General features: G+C 40.3%; 1 protein-coding gene across 3 annotated transcripts in view; it reads left to right on the forward strand.

The window, feature by feature from the left end:
• SWT1 (SWT1 RNA endoribonuclease homolog) overlaps positions 1-13069 on the forward strand; it is a 112304-nt gene that overhangs the window by 96707 nt on the left and 2528 nt on the right. For 2 of the 3 annotated variants that reach the window (XM_044267290.1, XM_044267291.1), the window contains exon 19: positions 7041-8042. In XM_044267290.1, the coding sequence (XP_044123225.1) occupies positions 7041-7170 (130 nt within the window). In that variant the 3' untranslated portion in view covers positions 7171-8042. Of the gene's footprint in view, positions 1-7040; positions 8043-13069 lie in introns of those variants that run through there. The other variant, XR_006386647.1, reaches the window with a different exon arrangement.

The raw sequence follows: 13069 nt of genomic DNA on the forward strand, positions 1-13069 counted from the left end.
TCGTGGTGAAAGAGGAGACTGTTGAGTGCCTACCACCACATTTATTGAAACAGAGAAGTAATTCAATAGCTCAAGAACAGAAAACTATCTCATAGGTTCTGATAAAGTAAGGAAATAAGGTTTCAGAATGCAAGTAGCTTTGATCAGACGTTGAATTCCAAGACCCAGCAGATAGAACCTTGGTGTTTAGGTCTATAAATAAGTTTGTGTTTTGTCTTCTGTAGTTTGTAGGATTTTCCAGAGGGCTTTTGTGCTTGTGTTGCCGCTTACCTTGAGCAGACAAGGAGCTGGCCTAGAATATCCAAGATGGTAAATTAATAGGATAATCAAATAGATGGCCAAACAAGTATCCTGGGTGATCACTTTCATAAAGATAAGAAATAGGGTAGCTGCAGCCTGCAGTTTGCTTGTTTGCCCTGAGAGCGCCCGAACCGTGTATTCTTTTCTAGCGTGTGGGTGAGGCCAGTCTCGAAGGTCACTTTTTTCTGTCTGAAATGCAAGTTAGTTGTGACATCAACATCCTGAAGTAACATCCAGACAGTGTGCTGCCTAAACCGGCCTGTGAGTCAGAAGCTGCTTGCTTTTCCTTGGGGCAGGTGCTTTTGGGAATGACTGCTTTCTGATGCCAGGAATCAACTCCATGGTAGTATCTTCTAGATTACCTTAGAGTTGTAGTTCACTTCCTTGTGGTTCCTGGGCCCGAGTATCAGCAGCATCTGGGGACTTGCAAGAAATGCAGACTCGAAGGCTCTACCCTGAACCTTCTGTGTCAGAAACTCTGGAGGGTGGAGCCCGGCCATCTGTGTTGTCCACGCCTGCAGGGAACATTCCAGTTGGAGAATCCTTGCATTAAATGAACGACCTGGTCTGTCCAAGAAGCCTTAGACAGAAAAGAGCCATGAGAAAAGTAGTCTGCAAACTACCTTTAGCCCTTCGACACTTCTGCTTTAATTAGAAGAGAAAGACAGAAAGTTTTCTGTGTCTGTAGGTAGCAGTAATAGTTTGCAGTAAATTCAACTAATATATATTTTTAAAGATTTTATTTATTTGACAGAGAGATAAGAGAGCACAAGTAAGCAGAGAGGCAAGGTAGAGGGAGAGGGGGAAGCAGGCTCTCCACTGAGCAGGGAGTCCGATGTGGGGCTTGATCCCAGGACTCTGGCATCATGACCTGAGCTGAAGGCAGCCGCTTAACCCACTGAGCCACCCAGGCTCATTATTTATGACAGAAGTTACTACAAAATAAACATAGGCACTTTTTCCTTTTTTTTTTAATTGAGATAAAAGTGGCATAAAAGAATTAGCCATTATAAAGTGTACCGTTTAGGGATATTTAGTGCATTCACTCTCTTATGCAAGTCATCCCCTCTCTTGGTCCCGAGACATCCTCGTCGCCCCAGAGGAAAGTCTGATGCCCAGAAAGCCTTTATTCCGCCTTCCTCCCTTCCCCCAGACCCTGGCAACCCCTCATCGGCTTTCTCTCTATGGATTTGTGTGTTTTGAATGTCTCTTACAAATAGATTCCTACAACGCATGACCTTTTGTATCTGGTTTCTGTGACTTAGCCTCATAGTGTTGAGGGTCATCTACGTTGTAGCATGTGTCAGTATTTTCGCCACTTTCCTGGCCCAGTGAGACTCCATTGTGTGGACCGGCCGTGCTGTGTTTCTCGACTCGTCTGTTGATGGACACCGGGATTGTTTTCACTTTTGGACTGTTGTGAAGTGTTGCTGTTTGCATACAAGCATATGCATTCTTCCAGTTCCTTCGGATTGGGGGCGGGGTATGTACCTGAGAGTGGAATTCTGCATTTAACTCGTTGAGGAGCTACTGTCTTTTTTCCCGGGTAGCTGCACTGTTTTACCTTCCCACCAGCAATAGATGAAGGTTCCAGTTTTTCTGGATCCTTCACAAAATTTATTTTCTTTTATTTATTTATTTTTTTGATGACAGCTGTCCAAATGAGTGTGAAGTGTGATCTCTTGATTTTGATTTGTATTTCCCTAAGTTCTGATGATGTGGAGCGTCTTTCCATGTGCTTATTGGCCGTTTTGTCTGTCTTTGGAGAAATGTCTACGCAAGTCCTTTGCCCATTTTTCAGTGGGCCGTTTTCTTGCTGTTGTTGAGTTATAAGAAATCTTTCTGAGGAGTCTGGCTCCAAGCCAGAATCCTACGTGTGACCTTCCAGGCCTGACATGAGGTGCTTCCAAGGCTTTGTCTGGTGGGCTCCCCTGGGGAAAAAGCTGTGTTCCCCATTCCAGATTTGGCACACAGCCAGCGTATGGCTCTCTTCTGGAGAGAGTTACGGGCAAAGCCCAGGCCCCCTCCCCCTAAGCTTGCATGCATATCTCCATTCCTAGCCCAGGCAACTTCCATTTGGTGGTGTCCTTATTGGGGGCTTTGGCTGAGGCATCTCTCAGGCACTTCTGAGAACTTTTTGGAGGCCTTGGCCGAGGTATTTTTCTCCTCTCTGACTTAATGGGTTTCTATTCCTATTTCCTTTGCTATGTTCTGAATGTTTGTGTCCCTCCCGAATCCATACGTTGAAATCCTGTTGCCCAAATTGATGATCTTAGAAGGTGGGGCCTTTTGGAGGTGATTAGGTCATGAGGGTTGAGCCTCATGAATGGAGTTAATAATGCTCTCATAAAACAGGGCTGTCACCAGAATGTGACCCTGATGGTGCCTTGATCTTGGGCTTCCAGTCTCCAGAACTGTGAGAAATTAATTTCTGTTGTTTATAAGCCTCCCACTCTTGGTATTTTGTTATAGTAGCTGGAATGAACTAAGACCCCCACCTCTCAGTCCCCTGGGTCCATGAAGAGATAGGAGCCTTACTTTTGGGATCCTCAGCAATGAGATTATGTCCCCTGTCTGCACTGTATATCATCCGGCCCTAACCCAGTGCCATTCTATAAGGAAAAATGGAGCACGAGGGCACTGGCACCTTTAACTTTGTCTCTTGTTTGCAGTGTCACAGTAAATGAAAAAAGTTGATTTTATTTTCAGTTTAGCTTCTTGTCCTTATTAACCAGCATGGTACCTGGCAGCTTGACGTGTTACATGTTCTGGGTATTAGACCCCACCAGATATATAATTTGCAAATACTATCTCTCTATACATTGTCTTTTCACTTCTTTGATAGCACCCTTTGATACACAAAAGTTCTTAATTTTTTTAAAGATTTTATTTATTTGAGAATGAGAGAGAAGGAGAGAGAGCATGGGGGGAGGGTCAGAGGGAGAAGCAGGCTCCCTGCTGAGCAGGGTGCCCGATGTGGGACTCAATCCTCGGACTCCAGGATCATGATCTGAGCTGAAGGTAGTTGCCCAACCAACTGAGCGACCTAGGGACCCAGAAGTTTTTAATTTTGTTGAAGTCCAATTTGTGTGTTTTTTCTTGTATTTCTAGGGCTTTTGGCATCATATCTAACAGTCCACTGCCAAAGCTAAACTCATGAATGTTTCTAGAATTTTATTATTTAGCTCTTACAGTTAGGTCATTGATGTGTTTTTGTATATGATGTGAGGTAGGGGTCTGACTTTGTCCATTTGCTCGTGGATATCAAGTTGTCCTAGCACCAAATGTTGAAGAGAAAAAAAAATTTTGTCCCCCCCCCCCACATTGAATGATCTTGGCACCCTTGTTGAAAATCAGTCAACCATGTATTTGAGATTTATTTCTGGGCTTTAAGTTTGTTCCTTTGGTCTGTATGTCTGTATGCCAGTACCACTGTTTTGATTAAAGTTGCTTTGTATTTTGAGTTTTCAAAATTAGGAAGTGGGAGTCCTCTAAACATTTTTTTTCAAGATTTTGACTATTTGGGGTCCCTTGCAATTCAATGTGAATATTTGGATCAATTTTTGTAAAAAAAAAAAAAAAAAAAGATTGGGAGTTTGATAAGGATTTTGTTGTCTCTGTAGATTGCCTTGGGGAGTATTATTATTGTCTTCCAATCCATAAGCATGGTATGCCACTACTAGTTTAGGTCTTTAATTTCTTTTGGCAATGTTTTATGGGTTTTAGTGTACAAGTCTTGTGCCTCTTTGAAGTTATTTCTAAGTGTTTTACTTTTTTTCATGCTATTGTAAATGGAATTGTCATTTCCTTTTCTAAGTGTCCATTTCTAGTGTATGGAAATGCAGTTAGGGTGCCTGGGTGGCTCAGCCAGTTAAGCATCTGACTCTTGGTTTTGGCTCAGATCTTGATCTCAGCGTGGTATGCTCGAGCCCTGTGTGGGGCTCTGCACTCAGTCCAGCGTCAGCTTGAGAGTCTCTCTCTCCCTGTCCCCCTTCCCCACTTGCTCTTGCTCTCTCAATAAAATAAATAAATAAATCTTAAAAAAAAAAAGAAAAGAAAAATGCAATTGATTTTTTTTGTTTGTTGATTGAATTAGCTTATTCTAACCGGTATTTTGTGGTTTCTTTAGTATCTATAAATAGGGATAATTTTACCTCTTTGATTATAATTTGTATGTTTATTATTATTTGTTTTTTGTGCCTAATTGCTCTGGCTAGAATTTTCAGTACAGTGTTGAACAGAAGTGGTGATACGTGGGCATCCTTGTCTTGTTCACGGTTTTAGGGGGAAAGCTTTTCGTCTTTACCATTGAATATGCTGTTAGCTGTTATGCTATTTTTTTTATTAGCATTACATTGTATTCCATTTTCCTTCATTTGAGATATACACTGCAAATAAAAAGAAACGTTCAGAGATTTGTAAAACAAATATCCATTGTAGACTTTCTTCTTAAACCTAGAAAGAATTTTGAAAAAACTGTCATTAGATCATTTAAGTTCACTACTGCCATGCCATTTGGACAAAAGTAGCCATGGACATGAATCAGATAACCACTAAAATTATTTTTAAATTGATTTGCTCAAATTTATTTTGACCTGAGACTTGGTCCCGGCGAGTTTGATACCCATAATAGGACAATTCAGGGAAACTGGCAGTTTTGTAGAAATCTCTTGAGCCACATAGAATTACAGAACTAGAAGCAAATTCCAGTCTTGAGCTCTCTTCCAGAACAGAGTAGGAGTTGGGATTGTTTAGTTTGCAAAAGAGAAATAGGATCACTATGAGACATAAAATATTTGTACTCTGAGATAATGAGTCTTTTTTTAAATTTAGGCAACTCATGTCAGAGAATGTTTTTTTTGTTTTTGCTTTTGTTTTGTTTTGTTTTGTTTTTATGTCCAAGGAAGAACTTTCTAGAAATTAAGAGAGACAAAATGGGCTACCTCTCAGAATTGTGTGTGCTCTCACAACTTGGTGAAAGCCAACATAATATGACTCAACCAGAAATGCTGCAGAATATTATGCAAAGGCATTAAGGTGCCCCCACATCTGATATTCTGCCAGTCTACATAAAAGCCCTGGGGATAAGGAACTTAAGAATTCCTGTCTTAATACAGTAGAGACCAAGCGTACACGATGAAAAACACATGCTACTTTCCTCAGTCAGCAATGACAACTTGCTGCAGAAGAGAGAATCTGTAGGTGATAATCCCCTGTGAGAATGCTGACTCACACACGCGAAGACACCAGATGCCAGTAGGATGAAAAGAGGAGACAGAGCTCACTTCTAAACTGTGAGAGGAGGGGAAAAAAGAAAGAAGACAAGACACAGAAATAGGTTCAAAGTCTAGTTGTAAAGGGTTCCCCCCCACCACATGTGGAATAAATCACCAAGAGCAGGAATGGGCCCTTTTTGCCTCATTTTTAAGTTTATGGGAAAACTTACTTGTGTTAGATAAGTTATGAGAAAACTGAGATGGTATTTCATGCAGTTTTTCTAAAATTCTTTCTAGGTACAAGAAGAAAATCTAGTGGCTATTTGTTTTACAACATCTCTCCTATTTGGGGATCTCTTAGGGTCTTCCAAAAATCATTTTCTGAATAGTTATGAAGAATTGACGGCAACATAACATTACTTGTAAGCACCTAGGAATTTAATTAAGCACATAGGAAACAGGACTAGAGCAACGCAAAACCAAAAGTCAGCTTTTAGGCAGTGTCAGAGAAACCACACCTCTTGAGGAACTGAAGCTGCTCAAAATATGGTGTATTTCCTTTTGCTGTCACTACTACCTCTCGTCCTGATCCCTGAGTTCCGAAGGGGGGTGGGGCAGTGGAGAGAGGTGGCTAGTGGTCCTCCCCAACACAGTGGAAATGGCCAGAGCATCTTGAAGCCAAGAAACTAATAGCAGTGTAATTTACATTTAAAAACCAGCCATTTCTCCAACACCTAATGTGCCAGATACTTTCACTGGTTATTCTTCGTGAGTTTATATAGACCATCTTCCAGTAGATTTAAATAGGTTTCCATGAGATTTGGACTCTAGACATCAGATGTGGTGGGTTGGTGCTCTGATGACTTACACATCCCGTAGTTTGTAGGCCCAAGTCTGCTTCTGAGAGACAAACTAGGCTTAGTCTTGGATAAAACTCCGAGTTGGCATGGGGTATAATAGGCATTGCTCCCTGCTTCCCTGCCTCTGGCTCAGAGTAATTAGTTAATACTCATTTGTTAATTTAGCAGTTCTTTTTAAGAGCCGAAGCTCTGTCCACTTGCCATCTCCTCTCCATTATTTGCTCCTGTCAGGAGGTGTACCCTCTTAGTATCCTCCAGGCTACTCGTTCTTTCGTTAAGACAACACTCTGTGATCTAGGCTACAGCATTGCTTATGCTTTGGATTAGAACGCCGTCTCATCAGCCCATCTCCTTCTGGGAGAAGTCCCTTAGAGACCATACAAAGGACTATTTTTAAGCATCCAACTTTGCTTGTTTGCAGGAGGTCTGCCATGGGAACACTTAGTCCCGAATTCTAGGAATTGTACCAAGATCTTTTCCATGTTGACTGAGAAATCTGTGCTACTGCTTATCTCCCCCATGCTGTTTTGTCTGTACTAAGAAACTATAACTCTTAACTGTCAAAGAATGTATTTCAAATCCCAGTGTTGTCCTCTTGTATTAATACTTTTTCATTTATCTGACTGGCTGTTTTGCAGTGATTTAACATTTCTTTATCCCCTAGGGAAAAGTTAACCATTGGATGCCACCAGCTGGCTGAGATGGAATGTTCCATGCAGCAGTGCAGTGCCTCTGTCTATAGGGAGGCCCAAAGCAGGGGATGGTGTGAAGACACGCTCAACTATAGGACCTAAATGCTGATCTCTAACTTCAAAGGAATTGCAGTTGTCTTCAAGAACAAGAGTAGCCTTCAACCTTTTGAGTCAAACCCAAGAGACTTGTAAAAAATGCCTCATAGGTGCAAGAAGGTGGTTGCCTATTGCTGAAAATCTCATTGCGGTTCTAAAAAGCCTAAATGCATCCATTGTGGGATAAACTATGGATTCAACTCATTGGAGTTAACAGTACTTCCCTACCTCTACTCCGGACACTGAGCCAGTTTGTCTGAAGGAAAGGAGAGCCATCTTTTTAATCGTCTTAGGGCAGGAGCCAGTTTGGCATCTGTGGACGGCCTGGGGGCAGGGGATTCCCATCTCTCTCAACCCTAAGCATGGGTCCATGACCAGAGACACTTCCAAACCTCAAGAATTAGGACACGGCCATGCTCACCCTGCCACACAATGAAATCTTACCCTGGGCTGTTTTAAGATCAAATCGTCTTCCCTATAGACCTGATGAACTTAACACATGTCCCTTCCACTTCCGCTAAGGTAATGTAAGTAGAATTTTTACTTCGGCTTGTACTTGCTATATAGTTTCTTCTCTTCTTCCCTGGGTTTGTCACTTTTCGGTGCATTTCTAATGGGAAGAGCAGGGGAGACCTCTATACTGATTTTTCCCTTAAATGTGAAGGAGCATGGATTTATGGGAGTAGGTGGCAGGGAATTCATATTTGCCTCTAGCTAAACCAAGTGTTATAATTGACTTCTTAGTTATAGAGTAAGCTGGAAATCCTTGTTTACTAGAGTATATTATGCTTTTGTTAATACATTAGATTAAATCTAATTTGCTATTCTATGATGTTAATTTATTTTTTACAAAACAATAAATTTTATTTTTAGTACGATTTTGCTTTACATTTTACTTCCAAATTGTGTTTCTGAACTGTGACAAGGTATGATGATAAATCAACCCTCTCCAGTAAAAGAGAATCTACCCAAGATGCTCGCAGTCAGTCTCTGCAGGACCCACTGAGCTGTAGGTTTGCATCGGAAGCCGCACCCCTACCTGGGGCTCCAATGACATTAGGGATAGGGATAAGAGCCATGTGGGAGAAGCTTCCAGAGGATCTTGGCTCTCTGCAAAAAACATTCCCTCCACCCTGAAGTTTTTTCAGATCTTTAACCCTCAGCTGCTTCTGGTGGTTCCTGGGTTTTGGATCTGCTGTTGCCTCTCTCTCCTTTTTCCCTCTTATCTTTTTAACATAGGTTGTGATTTTTAGGAGATTTCTCTCCTGCACTTTCACATGTGCATATAGATTTTATCTTAGTTTGTGTATCTTTTCCTTTGTACAGTAATTTGTCAATTTCAACCTCAGAATTTTTAAATATTTTACTGATATGTGAAGATGTTTTTCTCTGACTTCCTAGTCTTTTTGTTCTTTTTAAACACTCTTTTAAACATGTTTAGGCTTTGTTTCTTTGAAATGTCAGGTTTCTTTGTTGCCTTTTTTTTTCTAATTGTAACTTTTTTTTTTTAATCTAATCTTAATTTTATACTTTATTATACTGTACTTTTCTGTTATATGCTAGTATAATGCAGTTTAGGGTTCCCTCTCCCTTCCTCTTTCTTTTCTGAATCCCTCCTCTGGATTGAGATAACTCAGTTGACCTAAGGATCATAAACTCTACCTTGCAAAACACAACGTTTGTTTTGGTGGAAGATCCTTGGGAGAGGAACTTAACAGTTCTAAAATCTCCATTCTTCATTATGTATGCCTGTTGTATTTTGGGTAGAAGCCATTCTAAGCATGCCAGTAGGGACAGATGAGGGAAGTCACACAGGGGAAGGGCTTTCTACGTAATGCCTTTGGCCTTGCCTTAGTGAGGAGTCCGTAATAACTTCACGAGGGACATCCATGAGGATTATCCCAGCAAAGTTTCTGGCACCATTTTCCACTAGCCTTTTCCAGTTTACTTTTACTAAAGATAATGCACTTCCTGAGATTAGGGAGGATCCTTCGGGTGTAGCAGCCCCAGCAATTCCAGCATTCTGGGCCAAAGGAACGCTGGTGTTTCATGCCCTACTGGGATTTTGTTAGTCCCTGTAGTAGGCAATTTGCGACTGCACAGATTAGAACCACACAGATGGTCAACTTCAGTTTCCTGTTGTGGTCTTTGCCTGTCACCTGAAGCTTGTTTCCTTTCTTTTGACCATCACCTTCAGGGAGAACGGGAATCTTTTCACTCTTTAGGGTAGACCCAGATTTCTTTAGATGGGTGTCTTGATCTACCTCGGATCACTTTGTTCGTACTTTCTGACAACCCACCCATCTCCTGGAGCCCCTTTGAAACATCCTTTCTTACCCAATGAGTCAGCATGAATCTCTCTTTTCTTTTTAAGAGGGAATATATCTCACTGTTGAGAAATTAAATACATCTTCCACTCTCAGTAAGTGATGCCACGCAAAGCCCTTTTCTGGTTTAGACTGAATTGACAGGTCAGTCAGCCTCCCAGTTAATGTTCTTTGCCTATTTTACCAATAAAACCCACTCCAGTGAAAACACCACTATGAACTTGAACAATTACCAGCTATGAAACTATAAGGTGAGGTGGCTCAGTGCCCCTATCTACAAACTTGTTGTCTCACATGTTAATTCTTCTAGTTCTAATCTTTCCTTAGCTTTTGCAATTCTACTCTGATGGTTATGGGTTAAACTACATTAGCTCCATATATAATCCTTGCAAGGCCAGTGGGAATCAATGGTTCCCTGCTGGGATTTCCAGCAAGGTAAAATAAGGCTGTTTCCTAGTCCCCCTTTTAGAGCCTTCTCGTTTAAAGGTTTGATACCTTTTGGGGGCACCTGGGTGGCTCAAGTGATTCAGCAACTAACTCTTGGTTTTAGCTCAGGTGGTGGTTTCAGGGTCCTGGTGTTGAGCCCCACATTGGGCACCATGCTCAGCAGAGCCTGCTTGTCCCTCTCCCTCTACTCCTCCTCCTGCACACTAAGAAAAAAAAAAATTTTTTTTTTTAAGGTTTGGTGTCCCTTTGGTTAAACTAGTTTTGAGTTTTGCCAAAACACAATTGCATCATCACCAGCATGATTAAAATATGAATTCCACTGTTCCACAAGACTTCGTCTTTTTAATTCCCAAGTAGTATTTCATTGCATGGATGCACCAAATTATCCATTCAGCAGTTGGAAGGCTATTTGAGTTGGTGACTGAATAAAGCCGCTATACTCACATACAGGTTTGGGAGTGAACAGGTTCTCATTTCACTTGGGTCAATACCTAGGTAAGTGATTACTGTGTCATAGGGTATTTTGTCGGAAACTGCCGGTTTTCCAAAGTGACCTTCAATTTTGATTCCTCCAGCAATTTGAGTTCCATTGATCTGCATCCCAACCAGAATTTGATACTGTTTTAACAGGTGTGTATGTAACTCTACTGTCTCCATTTCCCCAGCTTATGACAGTGAGCATCTTTTCATGTGGAATCCATTATTGGAATCCATTTATTTGGTCAAGTGTCTTGTTTAAATCTTTGCCCCATTTACTTTTTGTTGTTGAGTTCTGGGTACCAGTCATTATCAGGCATTTTCTTTCAAGCCTGGACCTTTAAAGACTCAGTACCACCTGTTTGAGACAAAACACTTGCTTAATGCAATCAATTTTATCAATTATAAGATCTAGAGATCTTTTGATTTGGGAGTAGCCTTAATGGATAGTTGGCCCTGCTAATTACTGAACTAGTTAAATTTGGTAGGTGCCTTTCAACTTTTAATCTGGCAGCTCTTATTCACTTGCTGTACATTTCATTCAGCTCATCTTGTGTCATCTCTCATTTCTTTCTTTCATCCAAGTTTGGTACTGTGTGTGCCTTTTTCCCAGGCTAAAATTACTCCCTTTGCTCACTTTGAGCAAATGTGTAGCCATCTATTCAGACATATACCCTTTTTAGATTCTTAAATTCCCCCCAGGTATCAACCCTATACACACTTAGTAACTGAGCTTTTGCTTCTCGCTCTTACTCAACCCACAGGAACACATGGAGCTATTAATAGTGAAGCTTCAATATTCTGTTGGCCATTGTGCTAGGACTTGTTGCTCAGTGCATCATTTTACAACTGAGAACATTCTGGTTTCACTGTGAAAGAAACTGGTGCTTCAGAGAATTCCTTGTTAACCTACTGATGCTTCCTTCCTATTTCTTGATTTTAAAAAAATGAATAAATGTGACATGTAATACTGTGTTATGTTTAAGGTGTATAGCTTACTTTGATGCATTTATATATTGCAACATGACTGCCATGGAGTGATACTTACCACATTACATAATTATAGCATCACATTATCTATACTCATCATACTGCACATTAGATCTCAGGTTTCTTTATTACTCATTACAAGTCTGTACCCTTAAACACCGTCACTCTTCTCCAACCCCCCCCCATCCTCTGGTAACTACCATTTTACTACATACATTGATGTTTCCTTACTTTTCCCTTTTTCTTTTAGTTTTTTAAAAATCACCCAGTTAATACATCTATAGTCATTTAATGAAAGACTCTTCAAATCCTTTTTTAGAACCAAGTAGGATACAAATAAATGACTAAGATTATAAAGACAAAATTTTCTGTGATCTCATATTCTTCCAAAGGCAACGCTGAAGTTGCAGAAACACCCTCCAGGGACTCTTTCTCTGTTACTTACTTCAGTTTTAAGAATTTTAAGATCTGGATAAATCACAGGGTACACACCCTAGAGTATTAAGCAAGGATTGTAGGACTGTATCACACTTCCAGATCCAGTTTTTTCCTCTAAAACAGAAGGAATTATTTTTTAAAAAATTAACATATAGTGTATTATTTGTTTCAGGGGTACAGGTCTGAGAATCAATAGTCTTACACAATTCATAGCACTCTGAAAGATAAGGAATTCTAAAACATGTTGAAAGGAAAAGCATGTAAGATGTACTAGAGGCTAAAAATCAAAACCCTACCTTGAACGTCACAATAAAATTCATGTGTGAGTATAACAAAATTATTAATTCAAGCAGGTATTTTACGGTTTTGCTACTGCTTTAGTCATCTAGTACGTTTTAGGCATTCTCACAACTGATCACAGGGTAGTTACTACCAGTGTTCTTTCCAAACTACCCCCAAACCCATACTGATGGTAAAAACATTTTTTTAATTACGTAGAGGCAATGCCATATTTTCTCCTTCCCTCAAGAAAAACATGTGCCTTTTAGATGGAAATAAATATAAACAAATGGTCAATGAGCACTTTCCCTCCCCTTTATGGGAGCTTCTAACATACTTAAAAAACCTACTTTTAACCACCAAACTACCTGTTTGGCATCAATAATATAGAAAAACTCTGACCCAGAGTATTCACCACTTATTATTTGCTTAATGCTACTTAGGAATTAAGAAGTAATTTCCAATATTTCACTGCTGAATCCCCCAACTAAGATTTCATTTCCTTGGGCTAAACAAAACATATACAGATCCATTTAAAAAAATAGTCATCCTACAAGGCAAATTCAAATCTGCCAACCTGCTTTTAATCCAGAACCAAACCAGCAATAAATAAAGTCATTGACTACATAGCCACCAGGGTGAGCTTTCTTGATGGTGCTTCATGGAATAAATGAAAGAAGGTGTCTAAGTACCAGTGGAACAATTTTCTTTCTAACCCAAGTTAGCCACTGGTTGTCATCTTGTCCTAGTTGGCTCGTTAGATTCTTACGTGTTTGTCTTCTCTGAGAAAAAAATCTTACCATCAGTTCTATTTCAGATATGGCAGGTGACTGTTTTCCCAAATACCTTAAGCTCATCATTACTGGGGGAAAAAACTGTCCCCCAAACTTTTAAGTTCCGAATGAGTACACAAACAACATTTGGATATTAATTCCATGGTGCAAGGA

Source organism: Neovison vison, chromosome 10, assembly GCF_020171115.1.
Source record: "Neovison vison isolate M4711 chromosome 10, ASM_NN_V1, whole genome shotgun sequence".
NCBI classification, from domain to species: domain Eukaryota; kingdom Metazoa; phylum Chordata; class Mammalia; order Carnivora; family Mustelidae; genus Neogale; species Neogale vison.